The sequence below is a fragment of the Oncorhynchus mykiss genome, chromosome 4 (genome assembly GCF_057628025.1).
Source record: "Oncorhynchus mykiss isolate SJ-2025 chromosome 4, ASM5762802v1, whole genome shotgun sequence".
In the NCBI taxonomy this organism is placed as follows: Eukaryota; Metazoa; Chordata; class Actinopteri; order Salmoniformes; family Salmonidae; genus Oncorhynchus; species Oncorhynchus mykiss.
The window spans coordinates 18,835,388-18,857,448 of NC_143025.1; the positions used below are offsets into that span (position 1 = coordinate 18,835,388).

Below are 22,061 nucleotides of genomic sequence, written 5' to 3' on the forward strand. Positions count from 1 at the left end.
AAGTTATTCATTACACTTTGGATGGTGTATCAATAGACCCAGTCACGACAAAGGTACAGGCGTCCTTCCTAACTCAGTTGCCGTAGAGGAAGGACACTGCTCAGGGATTTCACCATGAGCCCAATGGTGACTTTAAAACAGTTACAGAGTTTAATGGATATGATAGGAGAAAACTGAGGATGGATGAAAAACATTGTAGTAACTCCACAATACTAACCGAATTGACAGAGCGAAAGAAGGGAGCCTGTACAGAATACAAATATTCCAAAACATGTATCCTGTTTGCAACAAGGCACTAAAGTAATACTGCAAAATACTTGGCAAAGACCTAAATACAAAGTGTTATGTTTGGGACAAATCCAATTCAACACATTACTGAGTACCACTTTCCATTTTTTCAAGCATAGTTGTGACTGCATCATGTTATGTGTATGCTTGAATTGTTTAGTACTGGGTAGTTATTCAGGAAAAAAATGAATGGAATGGAGCTAACCACTGGCAAAATCCTAGAGGAACACCTGGTTCAGTCTGCTTTGCACCAGACACTGGGAGATGAATTCACCTTCCAGCAGGACAATAACCTAAAACACAACACCAAATCTACACTCAAGTTGCTTACCAAGAAGTCAGTGAATGTTCCTGAGTGGCTGAGTTACACTTTGACTTACAGTTGAAGTCGGAAGTTTACATACACCTTAGCCAAATACATTTAAACTCAGTAAAAATTCCCTGTGTTAGGTCAGTTAGGATCACCACTTTATTTTAAGAATGTGAAATGTCAGAATAATAGTAGAGATAATTATTTATTTCAGCTTTTATTTCTTTCATCACATTCCCAGTGGGTCAGAAGTGTACATACACTCAATTAGAATTTGGTAGCATTGCCTTTAACTTGTTTAACTTGGGTCAAACGTTTCAGGTAGACTTCCACAAGCTTCCCACAATAAGTTGGATTAATTTTGGCCCATTCCTTCTGACAGAGCTGGTGTAACTGAGTCAGGTTTGTAGGCCTCCTTGCACGCACATGCATTTTCAGTTCTGCCCACACATTTTCTATAAGATTGAGGTCAGGGCTTTGTGATGGCCACTCCAATACCTTGACTTTGTTGTCCTTAAGCCATTTTGCCACAACTTTGGAAGAATGCTTGGGGTCATTGTCCATTTGGAAGACCCATTTGCGATCAAGCTTTAACTTCCTGACTGATGTCTCGAGATGTTGCTTCAATATATCCACACAATTTTCGTCCTTCATGAAGTCATCTATTTTGTGAAGTGCACCAGTCCCTCCTGCAGCAAAGCACCTCCACAACATGATGCTACCACCCCCGTACTTCACGGTTGGGATGGTGTTCTACAGCTTGCAAGCCTCCTCCTTTATCCTCCAAACATAACGATGGTCATTATGGTCAAACAGTTTTATTTTTGTTTCATCAGACCAGAGGACATTTCTCCAAAAAGTATGATCTTTGTCCCCATGTGCAGTTGCAAACCTTGCTGAGCGGCCTTTCAGGTTATGTCGACATAGGACTTGTTTTACTGTGGATATAGATACTTTTGTACCCGTTTCCTCCAGCATCTTCACAACTGACTTCTACGTGATCCCATGATGTTTATACTTGCGTACTATTGTTTATACAGATGAACGTGGTACCTTCAGGCATTTGCAAATTGCTCCCAAGGATGAACCAGACTTGTGGAGATTTCCAAAATATTTTCTGAAGTCTTGGCTGATTTCTTTTGATGTTCTCATGATGTCAAGCAAAGAGGCACTGAGTTTGAAGGTAGGCCTTGAAATACACCCACAGGTACACCTTCAATTGCCTCAAATTATGTCAATTAGCCTATCAGAAGATTCTAAAGCCATGACATCATTTTCTGGAATTTTCCAAGCAGTTTAAGAGCACAGTCAACTTAGTGTATGTAATATTCTGACCCACTTGAATTGTGATACAGTGAATTATAAGATAAATAATCTGTCTGTAAACAATTGTTGGAAAAATGACGTGTCATGCACAAAGCAGATGTCCCTTCAATTAGATAGAATAAGATGATATGGTGGGATTAATACATTATGTTGTCTCATTCCTGCCTTTCAGATCATTTTTATTTTCTAGCTCCTTCTTCTGTTTCTTCACAACTGAGAATTCCTCTGACATTATAGAATTCCTGCAGGTTACAGGTTTGAATTATATTGCTGTTGCTTGCTCTTGGTACAAATACAACTGCTCTGAAGTATGAGGTGCTTGTAAGCTTTTGATTGGAAAATCTCAGGCAATGAAACCTTGGCGCTCCTCTGTTGGCCGAGAGTGGCATTATTTGCTGCGAAGAGAATCTGTAATTGCTGTTGTAAGGAAGAGGACACATTTCGGAGGGTTTGTACAAAATGTTGGCTTAGTTTTTTTTTTGTAAACCCTCCTGCCGTCACAGCCAAGATGCTTTAGCATTGTGCCTGTGAGCTGTGTGAGTTCCCCTCTCCTACCCCTCTCCCCTCCCCACCACCACCCCCAACCTCCAATCCGCTACAATTCTTTTTAGTGGTGGAGGTGTTGCGTGGCTCTGCTCTGCTCCTCCCTCGCTTGGCTGCACAGAGAGATTAATGGAGCACAAGAAAAATATATACACACACCACATGGCAGGAGGAGAGAGTGGGAGTGAGAGAGATAGATAGAGAAAGGAGGGCGAGAGAAAGGGGAAATACAGGCAGTGAATCAAGGCTAATGATGGGGAAGGCACTGCGTTGGAGGGTGGGTGGGACATGGTTGGCTGAGGCAGAGGTGTTGAGGAATAGACAGCTGAACAGGCTGGCAGAATGACTGAGTAGAATCCTGGGGGGATAACAATGGAGCTCAACGTCTCTTTTGTTGTTTGTATTTTGCAGTGTTCCATGGAATTACACCAAAGGGGATTAAGTAGGCTTTTAGATTGAGTAATGATATCATGAAAGACTTAGCTCTGAAGTTGGTTAAGTGCATTCTCTAACTCAGGCAACTAACTCAGAGCGAATGGTCTGGGGTCCGCAACATAATTATAATTTGTACACTGCAAATTGTCCACAACTAAGCCTAAAAAGAGATTGTATTTGAAAATAACACTAATTTCATACCTTCAATACATTGACACACAATCACATCTTTTGTGTGTGGGGGGGAATACAGATGTCCTAAAAAGTTTGTAAAACGGCGCTGCCTGTTAACGACCCCTGGTCTAACTCCTCCTCCCCTGCACACTAGCAGGTTAGATTGATAGATTAAACAAACATCATCATCAGCTTCTGTTGGGATGAGATATTTTAAGTACATCAACTATTGTCATGGTGCTTTTTTAAAACCTTTATTTAACTAGGCAAGTCAGTTAAGAACAAATTCTTATTTTCAATGACGGCCTAGGAACAGTGGGTTAACTGCCTTGTTCAGGGGCAGAACTACAGATTTTTACCTTGTCAGCTCGGGGATTCAATCGTGCAACCTTTCGGTTACAACTAAAATCTTAATTGGCTTCATAATTATGATATGGATTATTCATACAGGTGAGAGGGCTCCAGTTGAACCCATAATTATAGAAAATGGGTTAGTAGATATTCAGCACTCTCCGCGCCTGCGCTGCTTGCGGGCATCAGTGTCACGCTCCACTGTGCCCTCAGATAAAATCCTTTGAGGTTCATTTAGCCAACTCGGGGATTCCAAATGGACCACTTTCCTTCTTTTCCTTTTCTTAACTGCAGCTTTTGGAGATGAAGTGAAAGGAGGCGAGCAGTGGGGATTAGATGGAAACCTTTGAATATTAATGCCCTGAACATGGGGGTGCATGGCATCGGCAGGGCAGGCGGGTGGGCGCGGGATGAATTAATAATGAATGAGCCAGTTGACGTCAGAGTGCGTGATTTAAAAAAGTCCTGGTTGCCTAAAGTGAGCCCATAAGAGATGATAGTGGTAACTTTACCTTAACACAGGGTTTCCTTTTTATTTCACCTTTATTTAACCAGGTAGGCTAGTTGAGAACAAGTTATCATTTACAACTGCGACCTGGCCAAGATAAAGCGATAGAATGACAAACCAAATAAATATGTATAGCAGCCTAGAGGTAGGTAAATTATGGTCTTCTGTCTGGCAGTGGCAAGAATGATGATGAACTGATAAGCTGCATGTGTGCACTGCGAAGACTCGTCGGAGGCTTGATCACTTTGGCAAATCAGAATGTTGAAAAGAAATTCTCTGTGCGTCTGCCTTGATGTTCATAAAACTCCCCGAACCCACTCTTGCAAAGTGGAACCCAGAACGATATGTGACCACTTGGTTACGGTGACACTGTTCTGCCGAGGACAGCCAAACTAGAGTGTCCTCCTAAAAGCCCAAGGAGACTGACCCTCTCTGGAAGTTGCTGTAGCCCTGGTTGGGATATTTAGCCTACATTGGCTATTGGTTGAGACGCCAGGCTTGTTCTAACTTGGTATGTCAGGGTAGGAAATTGGAAATGTGAAATAGGCCAAGTTGGAGGTAATAATGCATTTAGGTTATAGTTTATTGAGATGCACGAATACACCACACCAAAACTTGATTTTATGGCTGTTTTAATACTTCCTTCAATTCTTTGCAGTAATTAGGTTCACTACTTTGTCAGTTGATTTGGTAGCATGTTTAAGCTACGCTAATAAATTATATGAATTAATAGTTCACCTCTCTGTTTTCTTTTATTCTGTAATGGGGTATATTGTAGCCATGTGTTCAAGCTAATCAAATAAAAGTTTATTTACAATACAGAGTGTAAGCTACAGCAATAAAGCTGTCCTCACAAACAGTGCAATGATACTAAGATATATGTATTTGTATTTACATTAGGCTATAGCCTACAAATAGCTAGCTGTACCACACAGTCGTATGTCTATTAGGCTATAGGCCCACCTCAAATTATTATTGTTTGTTCCTGAACTGACCGAACGGCAGAGCTATCCTTAAGCTGTCCTTCAGCACCACACATTTGTTCAACGTCATTGCATGATCCTGGCGCTGTCCTTTCAGCACCCCGAATGACTCTCCAATCGCTTAAAATTACATCTCATCAAGATCTGTTGCCTACGCTTAATAGGCCTACTCATCACTTATTATTATTATTATTATTATTACAAATAGAAGATTATCACTTCTCACAATGGTTCTAGTTTAGTAAAGTTAGATCAAAGGTGAATCAATGTCTCGCCAGATCACATAAAGATTCATTAGTATTTTAAATAATATAACCAAATATAATAGCATAGCATAGCATAGTAGGCCTATAACGTTACTGTTACACCAAAAACACCTCCTTAATTCTAACAAGATTTTAAGATGGTTAGCTAAAGCAGAATAGTCCATATCTGGGCATAGGCAGACGTTGCAATTGGAGGATGCGTGTTATGTTTATTCTATAATGATAGGCTATTCTCTAGGCTACAAACTTTGATGACGTCATTTAAAAAACAGTTTTGCCCTCAATCACATAAAAAAAAAAGAACACTACCCCACTGGTGCACGCACGCACCTCTCTGAACCACTCTCTCCTGAGCATAATGCTGAGAGCCTTCCACATCTGTTGACTAATGCAGGCTTTGATATTGAGATCCAGGCATTCTGCCATCAGAGGGAGTGCATTCCACTTCTCCTCCTATGAAATGCCAGGGTCTTGTCAATCACTCACAAACCCCACATGTGCTGATTTGCATATGCTGATTATATGCATATTGCATATTGGGCTCCCGAGTGGCACAGCGGTCTAAGGCACTGCATCTCAGTGCTAGAGGCGTCACTACAGACCCTAGTTCGATTCCAGGCTGTATTACAACCGGCCGTGATTGGGAGTCCCATAGGACGGCGCACAGTTGGCCCAGCGTCGTCCAGATTAGGGCTTGGCCAGGGTAGGCCGTCATTGTAAATCAGAAGTTGTTCTTAACTGACTTGCCTAGTTAAAAATTAAAAATACATTAAAAAATTATAAATACAAATCTAAATCACAAAGTGATGCTGTCTTATGCAGAAAAGCTTTTCAGTCCAGAGAGATGTGGGTTATTAATAGGTTTGTTTTTAGAAACCTGAATTTCTAGATTGATTGACCCATTGATCACATTACAGTATGGCTCATTCTTTGTTTCTCTCGGTCTGTTTTGCAGTGAAGAAAGCCAAACTCGATGGGGCCCAAGGTGAGTCAAGACATGTTTGTCCATGTTTGACTTAGTATTAAAAGTCTTAGAAACACTGGTTTGTTTTACAATAAGACTGATATTCCTTGATGTTCCACAGAGAAATTTAACACCTACGTGACGCTGAAAGTGCAGAACGTCAAGAGCACCACCATCACTGTGCGTGGTGCCCAGCCATGCTGGGAGCAGGACTTCATGTTGTGAGTCTTCTTCTTCCTTTTCTCCTTCTTTCTTCTCATTTTCCTCCTCATCTTCCTTGGCTCTCCCCCTCTTTGTCTTTAGTCCTCATCTTACCTCTCTCTCTCTCTCTCTCTCTCTCGCTCTCTCTCTCTCTCTCTCTCCCTCCCTCCCTCCCTGACCCAGTTGGCTCTATACGCTTCCTTCCTGCTAGAATTCACATATTTCTTCCTTGTATGAAATAATACTGGTCTCCTCCACTCTGCCCTATTGACCTCACCTTTTCCCTACAGCTCTCTGTGTCTCAGTGACTCACATCCACCACAGGATGAATCATATTGTCTCTCCGTTCTATTGGATTATAGCTGGTTGCTCTCATGGCATATACAGTGCCTTCAGAAAGTATTCACACCCCTTGACTTACAAAGTGGGATTAAAATGGATTTAATTGTCATTGTCATCAATCTACCCAAAATACTCTGTAATGTCAAGAAAAATTCTAACATTTGTAAAAAATAAAAAAAAAGTAAAAATGAAACACTAATATATCTTGATTAGATAAGTATTCGACCACCTGAGTCAATGCTAGTTAAGGATCATATCACATCTACCTTACCTGACACCCTAGACCCACTTCAATCTGCTCACCGCCCCAATAGATCCACAGACGATGCAATCGCCATTGCACTGCACACTGCCCTATCCCACCTGGACAAGAGGAATAGCTATGTAAGAAAAATGTAAATTTACTATAGCTGAGACTTCAACACCATAGTACCCTCCGAGCTCAATGCCAAGCTTGGGGCCCTGGGTCTGAACCCCGCCCTGTACAACTGGGTCCTGGACTTCCTGATGGTGTGTACTCAGCCCCTTCCTGTATTCCCTGTTCACCCATGACTAGGTGGCCACACATGCCTCCAACTCAATCATCAGGTTTGCTGTCGACACAACCATAGTAGGCCTGCTTACCAACAAGGACGAGACAGCCTACAGGGAGGAGGTGAGGGCCCTGGTGAAGTGGTGCCAGGAAAGTAACCTCTCCCTCAACGTCAACAAAATTAAGGAGTTGATCGTGGACTTCAGGAAAAAGCAGAGGGAGCCCGCTTCTATCCATATTGACAGGACCGCAGTGGAGAAGGTGGAAAGCTTCAAGTTCCTCAGCGTACACATGACTTTTCGGCATACACATCACTGACGATCTAAAATGGTCCACCCACACAGACAGTGTGGTGAAGAAGGCGCAAGAGCCATTCTTCAACCTCAGGAGGCTGAAGAAATTAGGCTTGGCCCCTAAGACCCTCACAAACTTTTACAGATGCACAATTGAGAGCATCCTGTTGGGCTGTATCACCGCCTGGTATGGCAACTCCACCGCCCGCAACCGCAGGGCTCTCCAGAGGGTGGAGTGGTCTGTCCAACGCATCACCGCAGGCACACTGCCTGCCCTCCAGGACACCTACAGCACCCAATGTCACAGGAAGACCAAAAAGACATCAGCCACACGAGCCACGGGTTGTTCACCTCACTATCATCCAGAAGGCGAGGTCAGTACAAATGCATCAAAGCCGGGACCGAGAGACTAAAAAACAGCTTCTATCTCAAGGCCATCAAACTGTTAAATAGCCATTCCTGGCCGGCTACCACCCAGTTTATTTAACCCTGCGTCTTAGAGGCTGCTGCCCTGTAGTATATACATAGACATGGAATCACTGGTCACTTTAAATAATATTTACACACTGTTTACTTATTTGTATATCATACTCATTTGTAAATCATATGTATATACTGTGTTCTATTCTACTATATTTTTTTGTCAATGCCACTCCAACATGGCTCGTCCTAATATTTATATATTTCTTAATTCCATTATTTTACTTTTAGATTTGCATGTATTGTTCTGAATTGTTAGATATTACTGCACTGTTGGAGATAGGAACACAAGCATTTCGCTACACCCTCAATAACATCTGCTAAATGTGTGTATGTGACCAATACAATTTGATTTGAGTATTTCTGGGTAAGTCTCTAATAGGTTTGTGTAGCACATGGGGATGTGTGAAACCTACTCCTCAGCCTGAAGTGCTCCAGCGAATAGCTAGCTTTTTGCGCGGCGCCAACTGTTAAGACACCTCAGGAGGGCGGTAATGTGTGCTAGCAAGGCAGAGATGTACTCGCTAAGCAACCAGTGCAACGTCCTTTACATTTGCACACCTTTATTGTACAATATTTGCACATTATTATTTTTACATTTCTTCAAGCTCTGTCAAGTTGGTTGTTGATCATTGCTAGACAAACATTTTAAAGCTCCTTTGTTTTGTTGATGTTGAAGGAGAGGTTATTTTCCTGGCACCACTCCATAGTCAAGCATAACCACCATGCTTGAAAATATGTGTTGTGTTGGATTTGCCCCAAACATAATGCTTTGTATTTGCTGTATCTTCTTGTCTAAGAAATACTAAAGGAAATAACTGTTCTTTAAAACATAAATCCTTCTTTATTCGAGTTAACTCGGAGCTGTACATTTGTAGTGCATTGAGCTGGGATCTCCTGTTCTCCCACTGCTGTAAGTGGGCTGTGTGTCCCCTAAGTGGTCACGTGGCATCCGATTCAATCTGCAACAGTATTCACAACATAAAGTTAATTTCTTTTCCAATTTCTTTGCAGTTTTACTTTAATGCCATTATTGCAAACATGATGCATGTTCTGTACAGGATTCCTTCTGTTCACTCTTGTTTAGTAACTACAATGTTGATCCATCCTCAGTTTTCTCCTATCACAGCCATAAAACTCTGTAACTGTTTCAATGTCACCATTGACCTCATGGTGAAATCCCTGAGCGATTTCCTTCCTCTCTGGCAACTGAGTTAGGAAGGATGCCTGAATCTCAAAGAAATAGTGAATGAAGCTAATTGTGTCCTCTATTGCTCTTTCTACCACGATATACGTTTGCTCTTATTCCAGAATGCACACCAGATATACTCTGGCATTATGTGGCTGAGCGATGAAGAGAAACTAAAATGTTTTTTTGTCCATTGTGCATTTCCGTTTGCATAATATTTAGATAAAGCCTGGAATAAAAGAAAAAGGGATACCTATAATTAAATTATACAAATATTTAGCTTAGATTGTGTATAGGCTTGTTTCCCACACTAATCTTCTATTTGTGCCAGACTGGGTTCAAATGCCTTCTGTTTCATTTTTATGTATTTATTTATCTGTATATGTTATTTATTTATGTATGTATTAATGTATGTATGTACAGTGGGGAGAACAAGTATTTGATACACTGCCGATTTTGCAGGTTTTCCTACTTACAAAGCATGTAGAGGTCTGTAATTTTTATCATAGGTACACTTCAACTGTGAGAGATGGAATCTAAAACAAAAATCCAGAAAATCACATTGTATGATTTTTAAGTAATTAATTAGCATTTTATTGCATCTGATGCGAAGGATATACTGCTTTCCCGGGAACAGGCCAAAATCACTGTCATTAGCGTGAAGAAAAGGTGGCAGAGGTCGGGCTGCCTTCTGAGAATTCGTAGGCGAGCGAGTAAACTCCCACTGCCATCTGTTCTATTGTCCAACGTTCTATTGGCCAACGTAAAATCGATGACCTACGATCGAGAATATCCTACCAACGGGACATTAAAAACTCTAATATCTTATGTTTCACCAAGTCGTGGCTGAATGACGACATGGATAATATAGAGTTGGTGGGATTTTCCATGCCCCGGCAGAACAGAGAAGCTACGTCTGGTAAAACGAGGGGTGGGGTTGTATGTCAATTTGTCAATAACAGCTGTTGTGCGTTGTCTAATATTAAAGAAGTCTCGAGGTATTGCTCGAAGTCTCGAGATATTGCTTATGATAATGATCTATATTATTCGTAGCCGTCTATTTACCACCACAAACTGATGCTGGCACTAAGACTGCACTCAACCAACTCTATAAGGACATAAGAAAACAAGAAAATGCTCATCCAGAAGCGGCGCTCCTAGTGGCCGGGGACTTTAATCGGTTTGACCTAATTTCTACCAGCATGTCACATGTGCAACCAGAGGAGAAAAAACTCTAGACCACCTTTACTCCATACGCAGAGACGCATACAAAGCTCTCCCCTGCCCTCCATTTGGAAAATCTGCCCATAATTCTATCTTGCTGATTCCTGCTTACAAGCAAAAACTAAAGCAGGAAGTACCAGTGACTCGCTCAATATGGAAGAGGTCAAATGCTATAGGACTGTTTTGCTAGCACAGACTGGAATATGTTCTGGGATTCATCCAATGGCATTGAGGAGTATACCACATTAGTGATGCTTCATCAATAAGTGCATCGACGACATCGTCCCCACAGTGACCATACGTACATATCCCAACCAGAAGCCATGGATTACAGGCAATATCCGCATCGAGCTAAAGGCTAGAGCTTCCACTTTCAAGGTGTGGGACATTAATCTGGACACTTATAAGAAATCCCGCTATGCCCTCAGACGAACCATCAAACAAGCAAAGAGTCAATACAGGATTAAGATTGAATCCTACTACACTGGCTCTGGCACTCATCAGATGTGGCAGGGCTTGAAAACTATTGCGGATTACAAAGGGAAACCCAGACGCGAGTTAAATGCCTTTTATGCTCGCTTCGAGGCAAGCAACACTGAAGCATGCACGAGAGCACCAGATGTTCTGGACGACTGTGGGATAACGCTCTCGGTAGCCGATGTGAGGTGTGGTTTCCGTCTAGCCACTCTACCATAAAGGCCTGATTGGTGGAGTGCTGCAGAGATGGTTGTCCTTCTGAAAGGTATTCCCATCTCCACAGAGGAACTCTAGAGCTCTTCCAGAGTTACCATCGGGTTCTTGGTCACCTCCCTGACCAAGGCCCTTCTCCCCCAATTGCTCAGTTTGGCCGTGCGACAAGCTCTAGGAAGAGTCTTGGTGGTTCCAAACTTCTTCCATTTAAGAATTATGGAGGCCATTGTGTTCTTGATGACCTTAAATGCTGCAGAAATGTTTTAGGTACCCTTCCCCAGATCTGTGCCTCGACACAATCGTGTCTCGGAGCTATGTGGACAAATGCTTTGACTTCATGGCTTGGTTTTTGCTCTGACATATAGACAGGGGTGTGCCTTTCCAAATCATGTCCAATCAATTGAGTTTACCACAGGTGGACTCCATTGAAGTTCTAGAAACATGTGATCAGTGGAAAAAGGATGCACCTGAGCTAAATTTCGAGTCTCATAGTCTGAATACTTATGTAAATAAGGTATTTCTCTAATTTTTGGGGGGAGAGAGAAACAAAAATGAAAAAACTGTTTTCGCATTGTCATTATGGGGTATTGTGTGTACATTGCTGAGGATTTTTTTTGTTAATCCATTTTAGAATAAGGCTGTAACGTAACAAAATATGGAAAAAGTCAAGGGGTCTGAATACTTTCCGAAGGCACTGTATGTATGTGTATATGTATGTATATGTATGTATGTGTATATATGTGTATTTTTTACTGCTCTATGGATATAATTATTGTTTGTATAACCTTATTTATTATTATGTATTGATTTTGATGTATTTTTTTATTTCATTTTTTATGCGATGCACACTGGCGATTTGACACAAAAATAAAATGTCATTCATTCATATATTCATTTCATTTCATTAATTAATTAATTCATTCATTCATTCATGTAGTGACTGGGTGTGTTGATACACCATCTAAAGTGTAATTAATAACTTCACCATGCTCAAAAGGATATTCAATGTCTGCTTTTTTCCCTCCCATCTATAAATAGGCCCCCTTCTTTACGAAGCATTGGAAAACCTCCCTGGTCTTTGTGGATGAATCTGTGTTTGAAATTCACTGCTTGACTGAGGGACCTTACAGATAGTTGGATGTGTGGTAAAGAGACGAGATAGTCATTCAAAAAGTATTTTAAACACTGTTATTGCACACAGAGTGAGTCTATGGAAGTTATAATGTGACTTGTTAAGCACATTTTTACTCCTGAACTTATTTAGGCTTGACATAACAAAGGGGTTGAATACTTATTGACTCAAGACATTTCAGCTTTTAATTTTTAATAAATGTGTAAACATTCCTAAAAACTTTATTCCACTTTGACATTATGGGGTATTGTGTGTAGGCTAGTGACACAAAATCTCATCTTAATCAATTTTAAGTTCAGGCTGTAACATCACAAAATATGGAAAAAGTCAAGGGGTGTGAATACTTTCTGGGCGCTGTAAAATTAATTTATTTGTGAGATCGGTTATATCGGTGGGTTATATTGTTTCATTTCCTCATCTCATCACGTCTCTTGTTGTCTCATACTCGTTCTCTATCTCTCTCTCTGCCCTGCCATCCTCTCTCATACCTCCTTTCCCTCTCTCAATCCCTCTGTTATGCTTCCTCATTTCTCTCTCTCTCTCTCTCTCTCTCTAGTGAGATCAACAGGCTGGATCTGGGGCTGACAGTGGAGGTGTGGAACAAAGGGTTAATCTGGGACACCATGGTGGGCACCTTGTGGATCCCCTTGGAAAACATCCGCCAGTCTGATGAGGTACGGTATGCCCCCCCTGGCGCCCCCCTCTCCTCCCCCACCACACCTCACCCTCCTGGGTGTACAAGGTGTTTTACAAGCAGCACATCTGAGGCTCAGACACAAGTACATCACAACACTAGACTGATACTGTTTGTTGTCACAGCATTTCAAAGTGTTTAAGGTGGAACACAATTCATATCAGGGATGAAAGGAGTTTAAGGCAGGGCTCCAGACTGTGACCATTTATTCACATTTTGCTACCCTATAACTCGTTTTTTCCCCTCATACCCCATACTGCCAAAGCAAAAACAGGTTTATTTCAATTTTAGCACATAGATTAAAATTGAAAACGGAAATATTAAATCAAATTGTATTGGTCACATGGTTAGCAGATGTTATTGCGAGTGTAGCAAAATGCTTGTTCTTCTAGTTCAGCCAGTGCAGCAATATCTAACAAGTAATATCTAACAATTCCACAACAAATACCTAATACACACAAATCTAAGTAAAGGGATGGAATAAGTACATATAATATGTACATATAAATATATGGATGAGCAATGACCGAGCGACCTAGGCAAGATGCAATAGATGGTATAAAATACAGTATATACATATCGGATGAGTAATGCAAGATATGTAAACATCATTATAGTGGCATTAATAAAGTGACTAGTGATCCATTTGTTAGAGTGGACAATGATTTCAAGTCTGTATGTAGGCAGCAGCCTCTCTGTGTCATTGATGGCTGTTTAACAGTCTGATAGCCTTGAGATAGAAGCAATTTTTCAGTCCCTGCTTTGATGCACCTCTACTGACCTCGCCTTCTGGATGATAGCGGGGGGAGCCTTCCTGTGACATCGGGTGCTGTAGGTGTCCTGGAGGGCAGGTAGTTTGCCCCCGGTGATGTATTGTGCAGACCGCACCACTCTCCTGGAGAGCCCTGCGGTTGAGGGAGGCGCAGTTGCCGTACCAGGCGGTGATACAGCCCGACAGGATGCTCTCAATTGTGCATCTGTAAAAGTTTGTGAGGGTTTTAGAGCAGTAAAAATAATTGTTTTGTCATACCTGTGGTATACAGCCTGATATACCATGGCTGTCAGCCATGCACGTAAAGGTGAAGGCAAATTCATCCCTATTGTCATGACGTTGCCCTCTTTGGGTACAGCGAGCACCATCCCCCGCTCTCTGCTTCTACAACCAGACTGCTGTGGTCAGAGTGAGGTTGTAAATTCCTAGGGAAGTCCTTGCCACATGGCCACACAGTATAGATATAAAGTTTCATAGAGAACAAAGGAATTTCTTCCACCTCACAGAACTTGAGGTCCGAACAACGTTTACGTTCCGGAGAAGGTATAAAAGATCGGTGAAGAATCCAGCTACGAACTGGTCCGTTTGTTACAACTTGGGGAAGCTCATGGGAGACGGTGTGGCCACATTACCATAACGCTGTTTATATAATAGCCTCAGATATGAGGTTTACATCTAATTGTTGTATAAGATGAATGAGTGAGTATGATACTGTTTGTAAAATTGTGTAATGTGATTTTGGACTGTTTAATGATGGAAACTCCAATTACCTTTTGAGTTGAACTAAATCAGAGGACCGCCCATGAGCCCAGTTAGGGTCAGGCATCCTGGGACAGCCCCTTTTCTGCAATTCCGAATTAAACACAACTTTGAGATATTCTCAACCAGACCATGTTTCTCTCAATCACGGGAGGACAAAGGTTGCAGACCATTGCTGAATCTTTTAACCATACCACGTGGTTAAACTCTTAGACTATCGATACCGACAGAATAAGAACAAGTCTTTGATATGAATTACTAGTCTGCAGCTAGGAATTCGGTATCATTGAACGCGAAGAACGACAACCGCCAAAACATCTATTCTACAACAACATGAATGAATGTCACTCTGAACTATCCACTATAACTACGACAGAGAGAGAGAGACGGACAATTCTACAAAAGAAACAAACTTTTCAACAGCGATCAAGACGACACACTGAGCGTAAATATATATATATTGATTGCAATTGTTCCCGAATGAGTGAGCGTTCATGTGCAAAGGATTAGCATTTCAATTGTTATAATTATCAACTCTGTAGTGACTTCTTAGTCGACCCCCACTTCCCTTTTGTCTAACAAGCCGCCGTGCCGGTTTAGCCCACTAGGGCACATTCTCCTATCATTTCTTGTAACCATATTTACTTTGTTGTTTTGTTTATGCATTTCTGTGAATTACTTAGTTAGTAATAAATAAAGGATTTAAGACAATTGATGTATGGATGACTCACAGTGAAGACTGGGTTCATGCAGATAACCAACAATTTCTGACGTTTGGAATGAGACCAAAGTGAGGTAAAATAAATAATTCATTAATCAGAAGACTATTGATCAGATATGAAAATATCTGAAAGGTTATATTGGGAAATTCTAACTTTGTAATCTGAATATTTTCCTTGGTGCCCCGACTAATTACAGAGAATCTTTGATAAAAACTAAGTCTTCAATTTAATGATAGTAAAGACACGACACTATTGAAAAAAAATGATGGAGACCTATTATGACAGTAAATTAAAAGCCTAATTGTCAACCCAGAATTCATGGCAACCACTGGATTAGGTTGTATATCAAAATAGTTTGAATCATGCATTCCTGCGTATACATGTTAGATTTAACAACTTATTTATTGAATATCTTCTCAGTGGTCTATTACTCTTCTTAATAAAGCATTGTGAATTAATTTATAATTACTTTATAAGATGATGGTTCAAGTGTATTCTATTGTGTGATGCTGCGGGGTGCCACCAATCATGGGCTGGTGCCACCAACTGAAAAAGTTAGTGGCACCAGTGCCACCAGGGGACAATGTTGTAACAGGATGTATCTCCCCCGCTTCCAAAATACTTTAGCTAGGGCTATTTTTAGCATCATCCTAGCCCCGTACAGTAACAGTACGTGTGTGTGTGTGTGTGTGTGTGTGTGTGTGTGTGTGTGTGTGTGTGTGTGTGTGTGTGTGTGTGTGTGTGTGTGTGTGTGTGTGTGTGTGTGTGTGTGTGTGTGTGTGTGTGTGTGTGTGTGTGTGTGTTTTAGGAGGGGCCGGGGCAGTGGCTGACCTTAGACTCCCAGGTCATCATGGCTGAGAATGAGATCACAGGCACCAAAGACCCCACCTTCCACCGCGTGCTGCTGGACAGCCGATTTGAACTGCCATTAGGTCAGATGACTCATGTCAAATGACTCACTCATGTCAAATGTGCTCTCTATTGTGCCTTGAAAGTGAACTATAACCCTATCTCCTTGTTATTACCTACAGTATATCTACATCATTATATCTGAATATACTCACGGACAATGGAAGCCTATGAGTGTCAAAGTATATTGCAATCATTTGGAACCGAGCATTGTGTGTGCATCTGTGCGTGTGTGTGCGTGCATGTGTGTGTGTGTGTGTATGTATGTGCGTGCCCGCGTATGTCTGTGCATATACAGTTGTCTGTGTGTGTGTCCTAAGTGCCTGACCAGTAAATGGGTCTTTCTGCTTCAGACATTCCAGAGGATGAGGCTCAATACTGGGCCAAGAAACTGGAGCAGCTCAACTCCATGAGGGACCAGGTCGTAAGGCACACTTCCTCCTCCCCTCTCTTTGTGCTTACATCTTACCCGCTACAAGGCAGGGCTATCAGTAATTCCAAAAGTCCTAACTTACTCGATGCATTAAATATGATGTAGACCTTGTGTGTGTGTGTGTGTGTGTGTGTGTGTGTGTGTGTGTGTGTGTGTGTGTGTGTGTGTGTGTGTGTGTGTGTGTGTGTGTGTGTGTGTGTGTGTGTGTGTGTGTGTGTGTGTGTGTGTGTGTGTGTGTGTTACAGTATACATACCAGGAAGAGGAGAGACCACTTCAAGCACCATCAACACAATGCTGTGAGTAGTAGACACTTGATACTACCTGTATCGTCTTCAGTCTCCTTCTCCCCTCTTTCATACAGCATCCTCCTCCCTTTCATCCTTCCTTCTTCTTTTAACTTTCTTCATGGCCCTCTTCTTCCTCCTTCTCACTCTTCCTCTTTGCTATCCTCCCCTTCATCCTCCTTCTTCTCATATTCACTTTATTCCTCCTCTTCCTTTTTCTCCACCCCTTCCTCTTCTTCCTCATCCTCCTCTTTCTCCACCCCTTCCTCTTCTTCCTCATCCTCCTCTTCCTCCTCCACTTCACTTCACTTTATTCCTCCCTCTCCCCCTCTTCTTCACTCTCCACCTCCTGATTTGAGGGGAAGCAGCGAATCAAATCAAAAATCAAATCATATTTTATTAGTCACATACACATATTTAGCAGATGTTATTGCGGGTGTAGCGACATGCTTGTGTTCCTAGCTCCAACAGCGCAGTAGGATCTAACAATTCACAACAATACACACTAATCTAAAAGTAAAATAATGAAATTAAGAAATGTATAAATATTAGGTCGAGCAATGTCAGAGTGGCATTGACTAGAACACAGTAGAATACAGTATATACATATGGGATGAGTAAAGCAGTATGTAAACATTATTAAAGTGACTAGTGTTTCATTATTAAGTGGCCAGTGATTCCATGTCTATGTATATAGGGCAGCAGCCTCTAAGGTGCAGGGTTGCATAACCTGGTGGAAGCTGGCTAGTGATGGCTAGTTAACAGTCTGATGGCCTTGAGATAGAAGCTGTTTTTCAGTCTCTTGATGCACCTGTACTGACCTCGCCTTCTGGATCGTAGCGCAGTGAACATGCCGTGGCTCGGTTGGTTGATGTCCGTGATGATCTTTTTGGCCTTCCTGTGACATTGGGGGCTGTAGGTGTCCTGAAGAGCAGGTAGTTTGCCCCCGGTGATGTATTGGACAGACCGCACCACCCTCTGGAGAGCCTTACGGTTGCGGGCGGTGCAGTTGCTGTACCAGGCGGTGATACAGCCCAACAGGATGCTCTCAATTGTGCATCTGTAGAAGTTTGTGAGGATTTTAGGGGCGATAATCATTTAGTTCAGTTACCTTTGCTTTCTTGGGTATAGGAACAATTGTGGACATCTTGAAGCAAGTGGGGACAGCAGACTGGGATAGGGAGAGATTGAATATGTCCGTAAACACGCCAGCCAGCTGGTCTGTGCATGCTCTGAGGACGCGGCTAGGGATGCCGTCTGGGCCGGCAGCCATGCGAGGATTAACACGCTTAAATGTCTTACTCACGTCGGCAACGGAGAAGGAGAGCCCACAGCCCTTGGTAGCGGGCCGCGTTGGTGGCACTGTACTATCCTCAAAGCAGGTGAAGAAGGTGTTTAGCTTGTCCGCAGGCAGGCAGGCGTATGGAAGGATTAGGAGAAAAGCTGACATGATGAATCAAGCCAGCAGGCCTGCCTCATCGTCAACTCCACACACAGTGATTTATGGCTGCTGGCTGTGTGATGGATGTGTGCTGACATACTTACACTGCCCTGTCAGACACAGCCCTGTCTGTCTGATGATGACAGCCCAGGTGAGTGGGCGGAGACGTCTGTGGATGAGTCTGGGCTGCGGTGGGTGTTTCAGTCTGTCAGTAGGTGTGTGTGTGCGTGTGTGCCTGCTTGCATGACTGCGTGCGTGGGTGAGAGACGGTTTGTGAGCAACCAGCCATGAAGGTTGGTCAGTGTACGTGTGAGTGCTTGTGCGTGTGCGTGTGCATGCATGCGTGTCTACGTGCTGTGTTTCAGTGAGTGTGTATTGATGGTGGCTGCTTATGGGCTATGAGTCATGGGGCGCTGGGTTGGCAACTCTACTGGTGAGAGTTATGGCTGACTCCCCACTGCGCTCTGCTAATTGCCACACCCTGAACCCTCCTTGGCCCTCCATCCGTCACAAGGTCAGCCATCTTGCCTTCGCTGGCCTGCTCCGTCTCCAGCTCCACTCTGGGTTGTACCCCCCAATCAGAATGGTTCCCGGGGGTTCAGTACCCTCACCCTGACTGGTTTATTTCCTGGTCATATGGTTGTACATTCTTTAACCTGAAGTTCATATCTCAGGCCCAAATCAACATTGTGTTAACTTCTTACTGCCTGTCCCTGTAGGTAACTGGAGTCTGTGGGGAAACCAGCAAAGTGAGTTTTTATAGCTTTTCACACAGTTTAGCACTATAAATGTGATGTATCTGCTTTAGGCCTGTACTGGCAGGTTTTTAAAATTAGTCACCAAGCACTCACTAGCATCCTGGGTAATGAACCTAGCCCCTATAATAATCATAATATTTCAACCATTTCCTGTGTGTGTAGATGAGGACCCAGACAGTGCAATGGACGACAGAGACAGTGACTACCGCAGTGAGACCAGTAACAGCATCCACCCTCCCTTCTACACCATGTCTCAGCCCAACACCTCCATGCACCAGTACCCCATCCTGAGAGACCAGCGCTACTCCTCGCACACCTCCTACAACGGCTCCATCCAAGAGCTGGACTATGACAACCATAGAGCCATCAGGTAACCTAACCTCTCTGATGTCCTGTCCTCCTTATCTGGTTCATTATCTGGTTTACTCGGTCCTCGGGGTCTCAATAAGGGGTTCGTCCCAATAAGCCCAAGTGCCTTCCTTTCCTTGTTTCCTTCATTTTATAATTACATTTGAGTAATGTCTTTACAAGCTGCTATCCTACAGTTGTACTAATCAAAAAACATGCAGGGTAGATGAAATGTATAAGTTGTACATTTCCCCTGTCCAGCTCTTTGAGATCTGTGTGGGTGAAGGAAAGAAGACGAGGAAAGGAAACAACGCTGGACTATTGAGACACACACACAGCATGGATCTCACCTCCTTTTCTTAGTCAAGGGATCCATACTGACTTTGTCTCGTCTGGAGATCAACACTCTGTTCTCACAGAGTAAAGCAGACTGATTGTCAGACCCTTGTTTGATTTCACATTCACACTGATGTTTTATGGTAACCTGTTGTCCCAATGTGACTTCACTGTCTCTGGCCTCACTATATCAGCCTGAAGGAGCAGCCCATTGTATACAGGTCGTCTGTCAAGATCCTTACTGGCACCTTGTCACAATGATCATTGTGTGTGTGTATACACGTGTGTGTGCGTATGTTTGGCTGAAATACAGTCCCCTGTGATCATGAAGAAACTTGTTTTGCCAAAAAATCTAAATAAGTGTGTTTTTTTGTCTGTTGTTCAAAGGCGCAAGTTCACTCAAACTCATACATTGCTAGGTGCAGCCACATTATTGCATAAAGGCTTCTATCAGCAGTGATTCTGTTTTAAGCGATATGAACCTGCAAGGTCCACTATGGCTAAAAACCCATCACTATCTATCATGCCAGCGATCTTTATGCAGTAGGTGTGCTGGGCAGTGTGTGTTTCAGTTTGGTGTGTGTACGTTGCTGTGTGTCTTTGAAAAGCCTTTGGCTGGGCTGTACTGATGCTTCTCCTCTCCTGCGTCTCCTCTCCTGCCCCAACCTGCCAGATGCTATGATACTTTAGACTCAGCCATCAACGGGCACAGCGATCTCGATTCAGCTTCAGGTTCAAGCCGGCACACCAGCCGCCAGTACACTCTAGACAGTAGGCACTCACTCTCCAATAGGTGGGTCTCTGCACCTCCTCTCCACCTCCTCCTCTTCCTCATCTTCCTCCTCACATCTGTCCGACAGAAATGCTGGTTTCTATCGGACAGCAGGCCAATGTGTGTTCTTGTGGGTCTGTGTGTGTGGGTCTGTGTGTGTGGGTATGTATGTATGTATGTATGTATGGATGGATGAGAGAGAGAGAGAGAGAGAGAGCGAGAGAGAGAGAGACAAACAAAGAGAGACAGACAAACAAAGAGAGAGACAGACAAAGAGAGACAGACAAACAAAGAGAGACAGACAAACAAAGAGAGACAGACAAACAAAGAGAGAGACAGACAAACAAAGAGAGAGACAAACAAAGAGAGAGACAAACAAAGAGAGAGACAAACAAAGAGAGAGACAAACAGAGAGAGAGACAAACAGAGAGAGAGACAAACAGAGAGACAAACAGAGAGAGAGACATACAAAGAGAGAGACAAACAAAGAGAGAGACAAACAGAGAGACAAACAGAGAGAGAGACATACAAAGAGAGAGACAAACAAAGAGAGAGACAAACAAAGAGAGAGACATACAAAGAGAGAGACAAACAAAGAGAGAGACAAACAGAGAGACAAACAGAGAGAGAGACATACAAAGAGAGAGACAAACAAAGAGAGAGACAAACAAAGAGAGAGACATACAAAGAGAGAGACAAACAAAGAGAGAGACAAACAAAGAGAGAGACAAACAAAGAGAGAGACAAACAAAGAGAGAGACATAGAAAGAGAGAGACAAACAAAGAGAGAGAGAAACAAAGAGAAGAGACAAACAAAGAGAGAGACATAAAAAGAGAGAGACGAACAAAGAGTTTGCATGTGTGTGCGCTTCTTGATTGAGTAGCAGGTTGGGGGTCAGGATTCTGTCTGTGAGTGTGTATGTGGTTTTGTGCATATTCCGTGTGTGTATGTGTTTGTGCGTGTTGGTGTCCTTTCCTCAGGTGTTCTGTTTTCCTGTCCCCCCGTCTCATGCATTATTGAACCTTCACTGCTCTAATCGATAGTGTGTAAACGGGTGGACTTGTGTGTTGGGGTTTGTGTTGTTCCTGTCTGTTCTCTCTCTCTAACTCATGCCGCGTCTCATTCTCTTTCCCTACTCACTAATAGCCTCATTCATCATAGACGATAAATATATCCCAAAAAGATACTGTTTCTCCACTAATGTCAGCCCAGTGTAGGATTCAAAGCATTCACCAATAATATCTCAAAATACTGAAATAAAGACCCATAACTACACCACCCAACCCACACTCACACTCATGCATCTGAACACATACTAGCCCATCCCTTGGTCTGGGTTGCCTTGGTTGGTTCACTACCTTTTTCCTCTTACTTTAGGTTAACTGTTCTGCCACACTCTGGCTCCTTATCCCAATATGTCACCTTTACATGCCCTCTGGTCCCCACTCTGGCTCCTTATCCCAATATGTCACCTTTACATGCCCTCTGGTCCCCACTCTGGCTCCTTATCCCAATATGTCACCTTTACATGCCCTCTGGTCCCCACTCTGGCTCCTTATCCCAATATGTCACCTTTAACATGCCCTCTGGTCCCCACTCT

At 42.8% G+C, this 22,061-nt stretch overlaps 1 protein-coding gene across 1 annotated transcript in view; it reads left to right on the plus strand.

Annotated features, from left to right (window-relative positions):
- The window catches only part of LOC110522750 (protein unc-13 homolog A), an 80,666-nt gene that overhangs the window by 4,315 nt on the left and 54,290 nt on the right, over nt 1-22,061 (plus strand). The window contains exons 2-10 of the mRNA XM_090231313.1: nt 6,140-6,169; nt 6,270-6,369; nt 12,788-12,905; nt 15,987-16,110; nt 16,441-16,511; nt 16,766-16,817; nt 18,966-18,995; nt 19,167-19,374; nt 20,362-20,481. Coding sequence (XP_090087439.1) covers nt 6,140-6,169; nt 6,270-6,369; nt 12,788-12,905; nt 15,987-16,110; nt 16,441-16,511; nt 16,766-16,817; nt 18,966-18,995; nt 19,167-19,374; nt 20,362-20,481 — 853 coding nt within the window. The remainder of the gene's footprint in view (nt 1-6,139; nt 6,170-6,269; nt 6,370-12,787; nt 12,906-15,986; nt 16,111-16,440; nt 16,512-16,765; nt 16,818-18,965; nt 18,996-19,166; nt 19,375-20,361; nt 20,482-22,061) is intronic.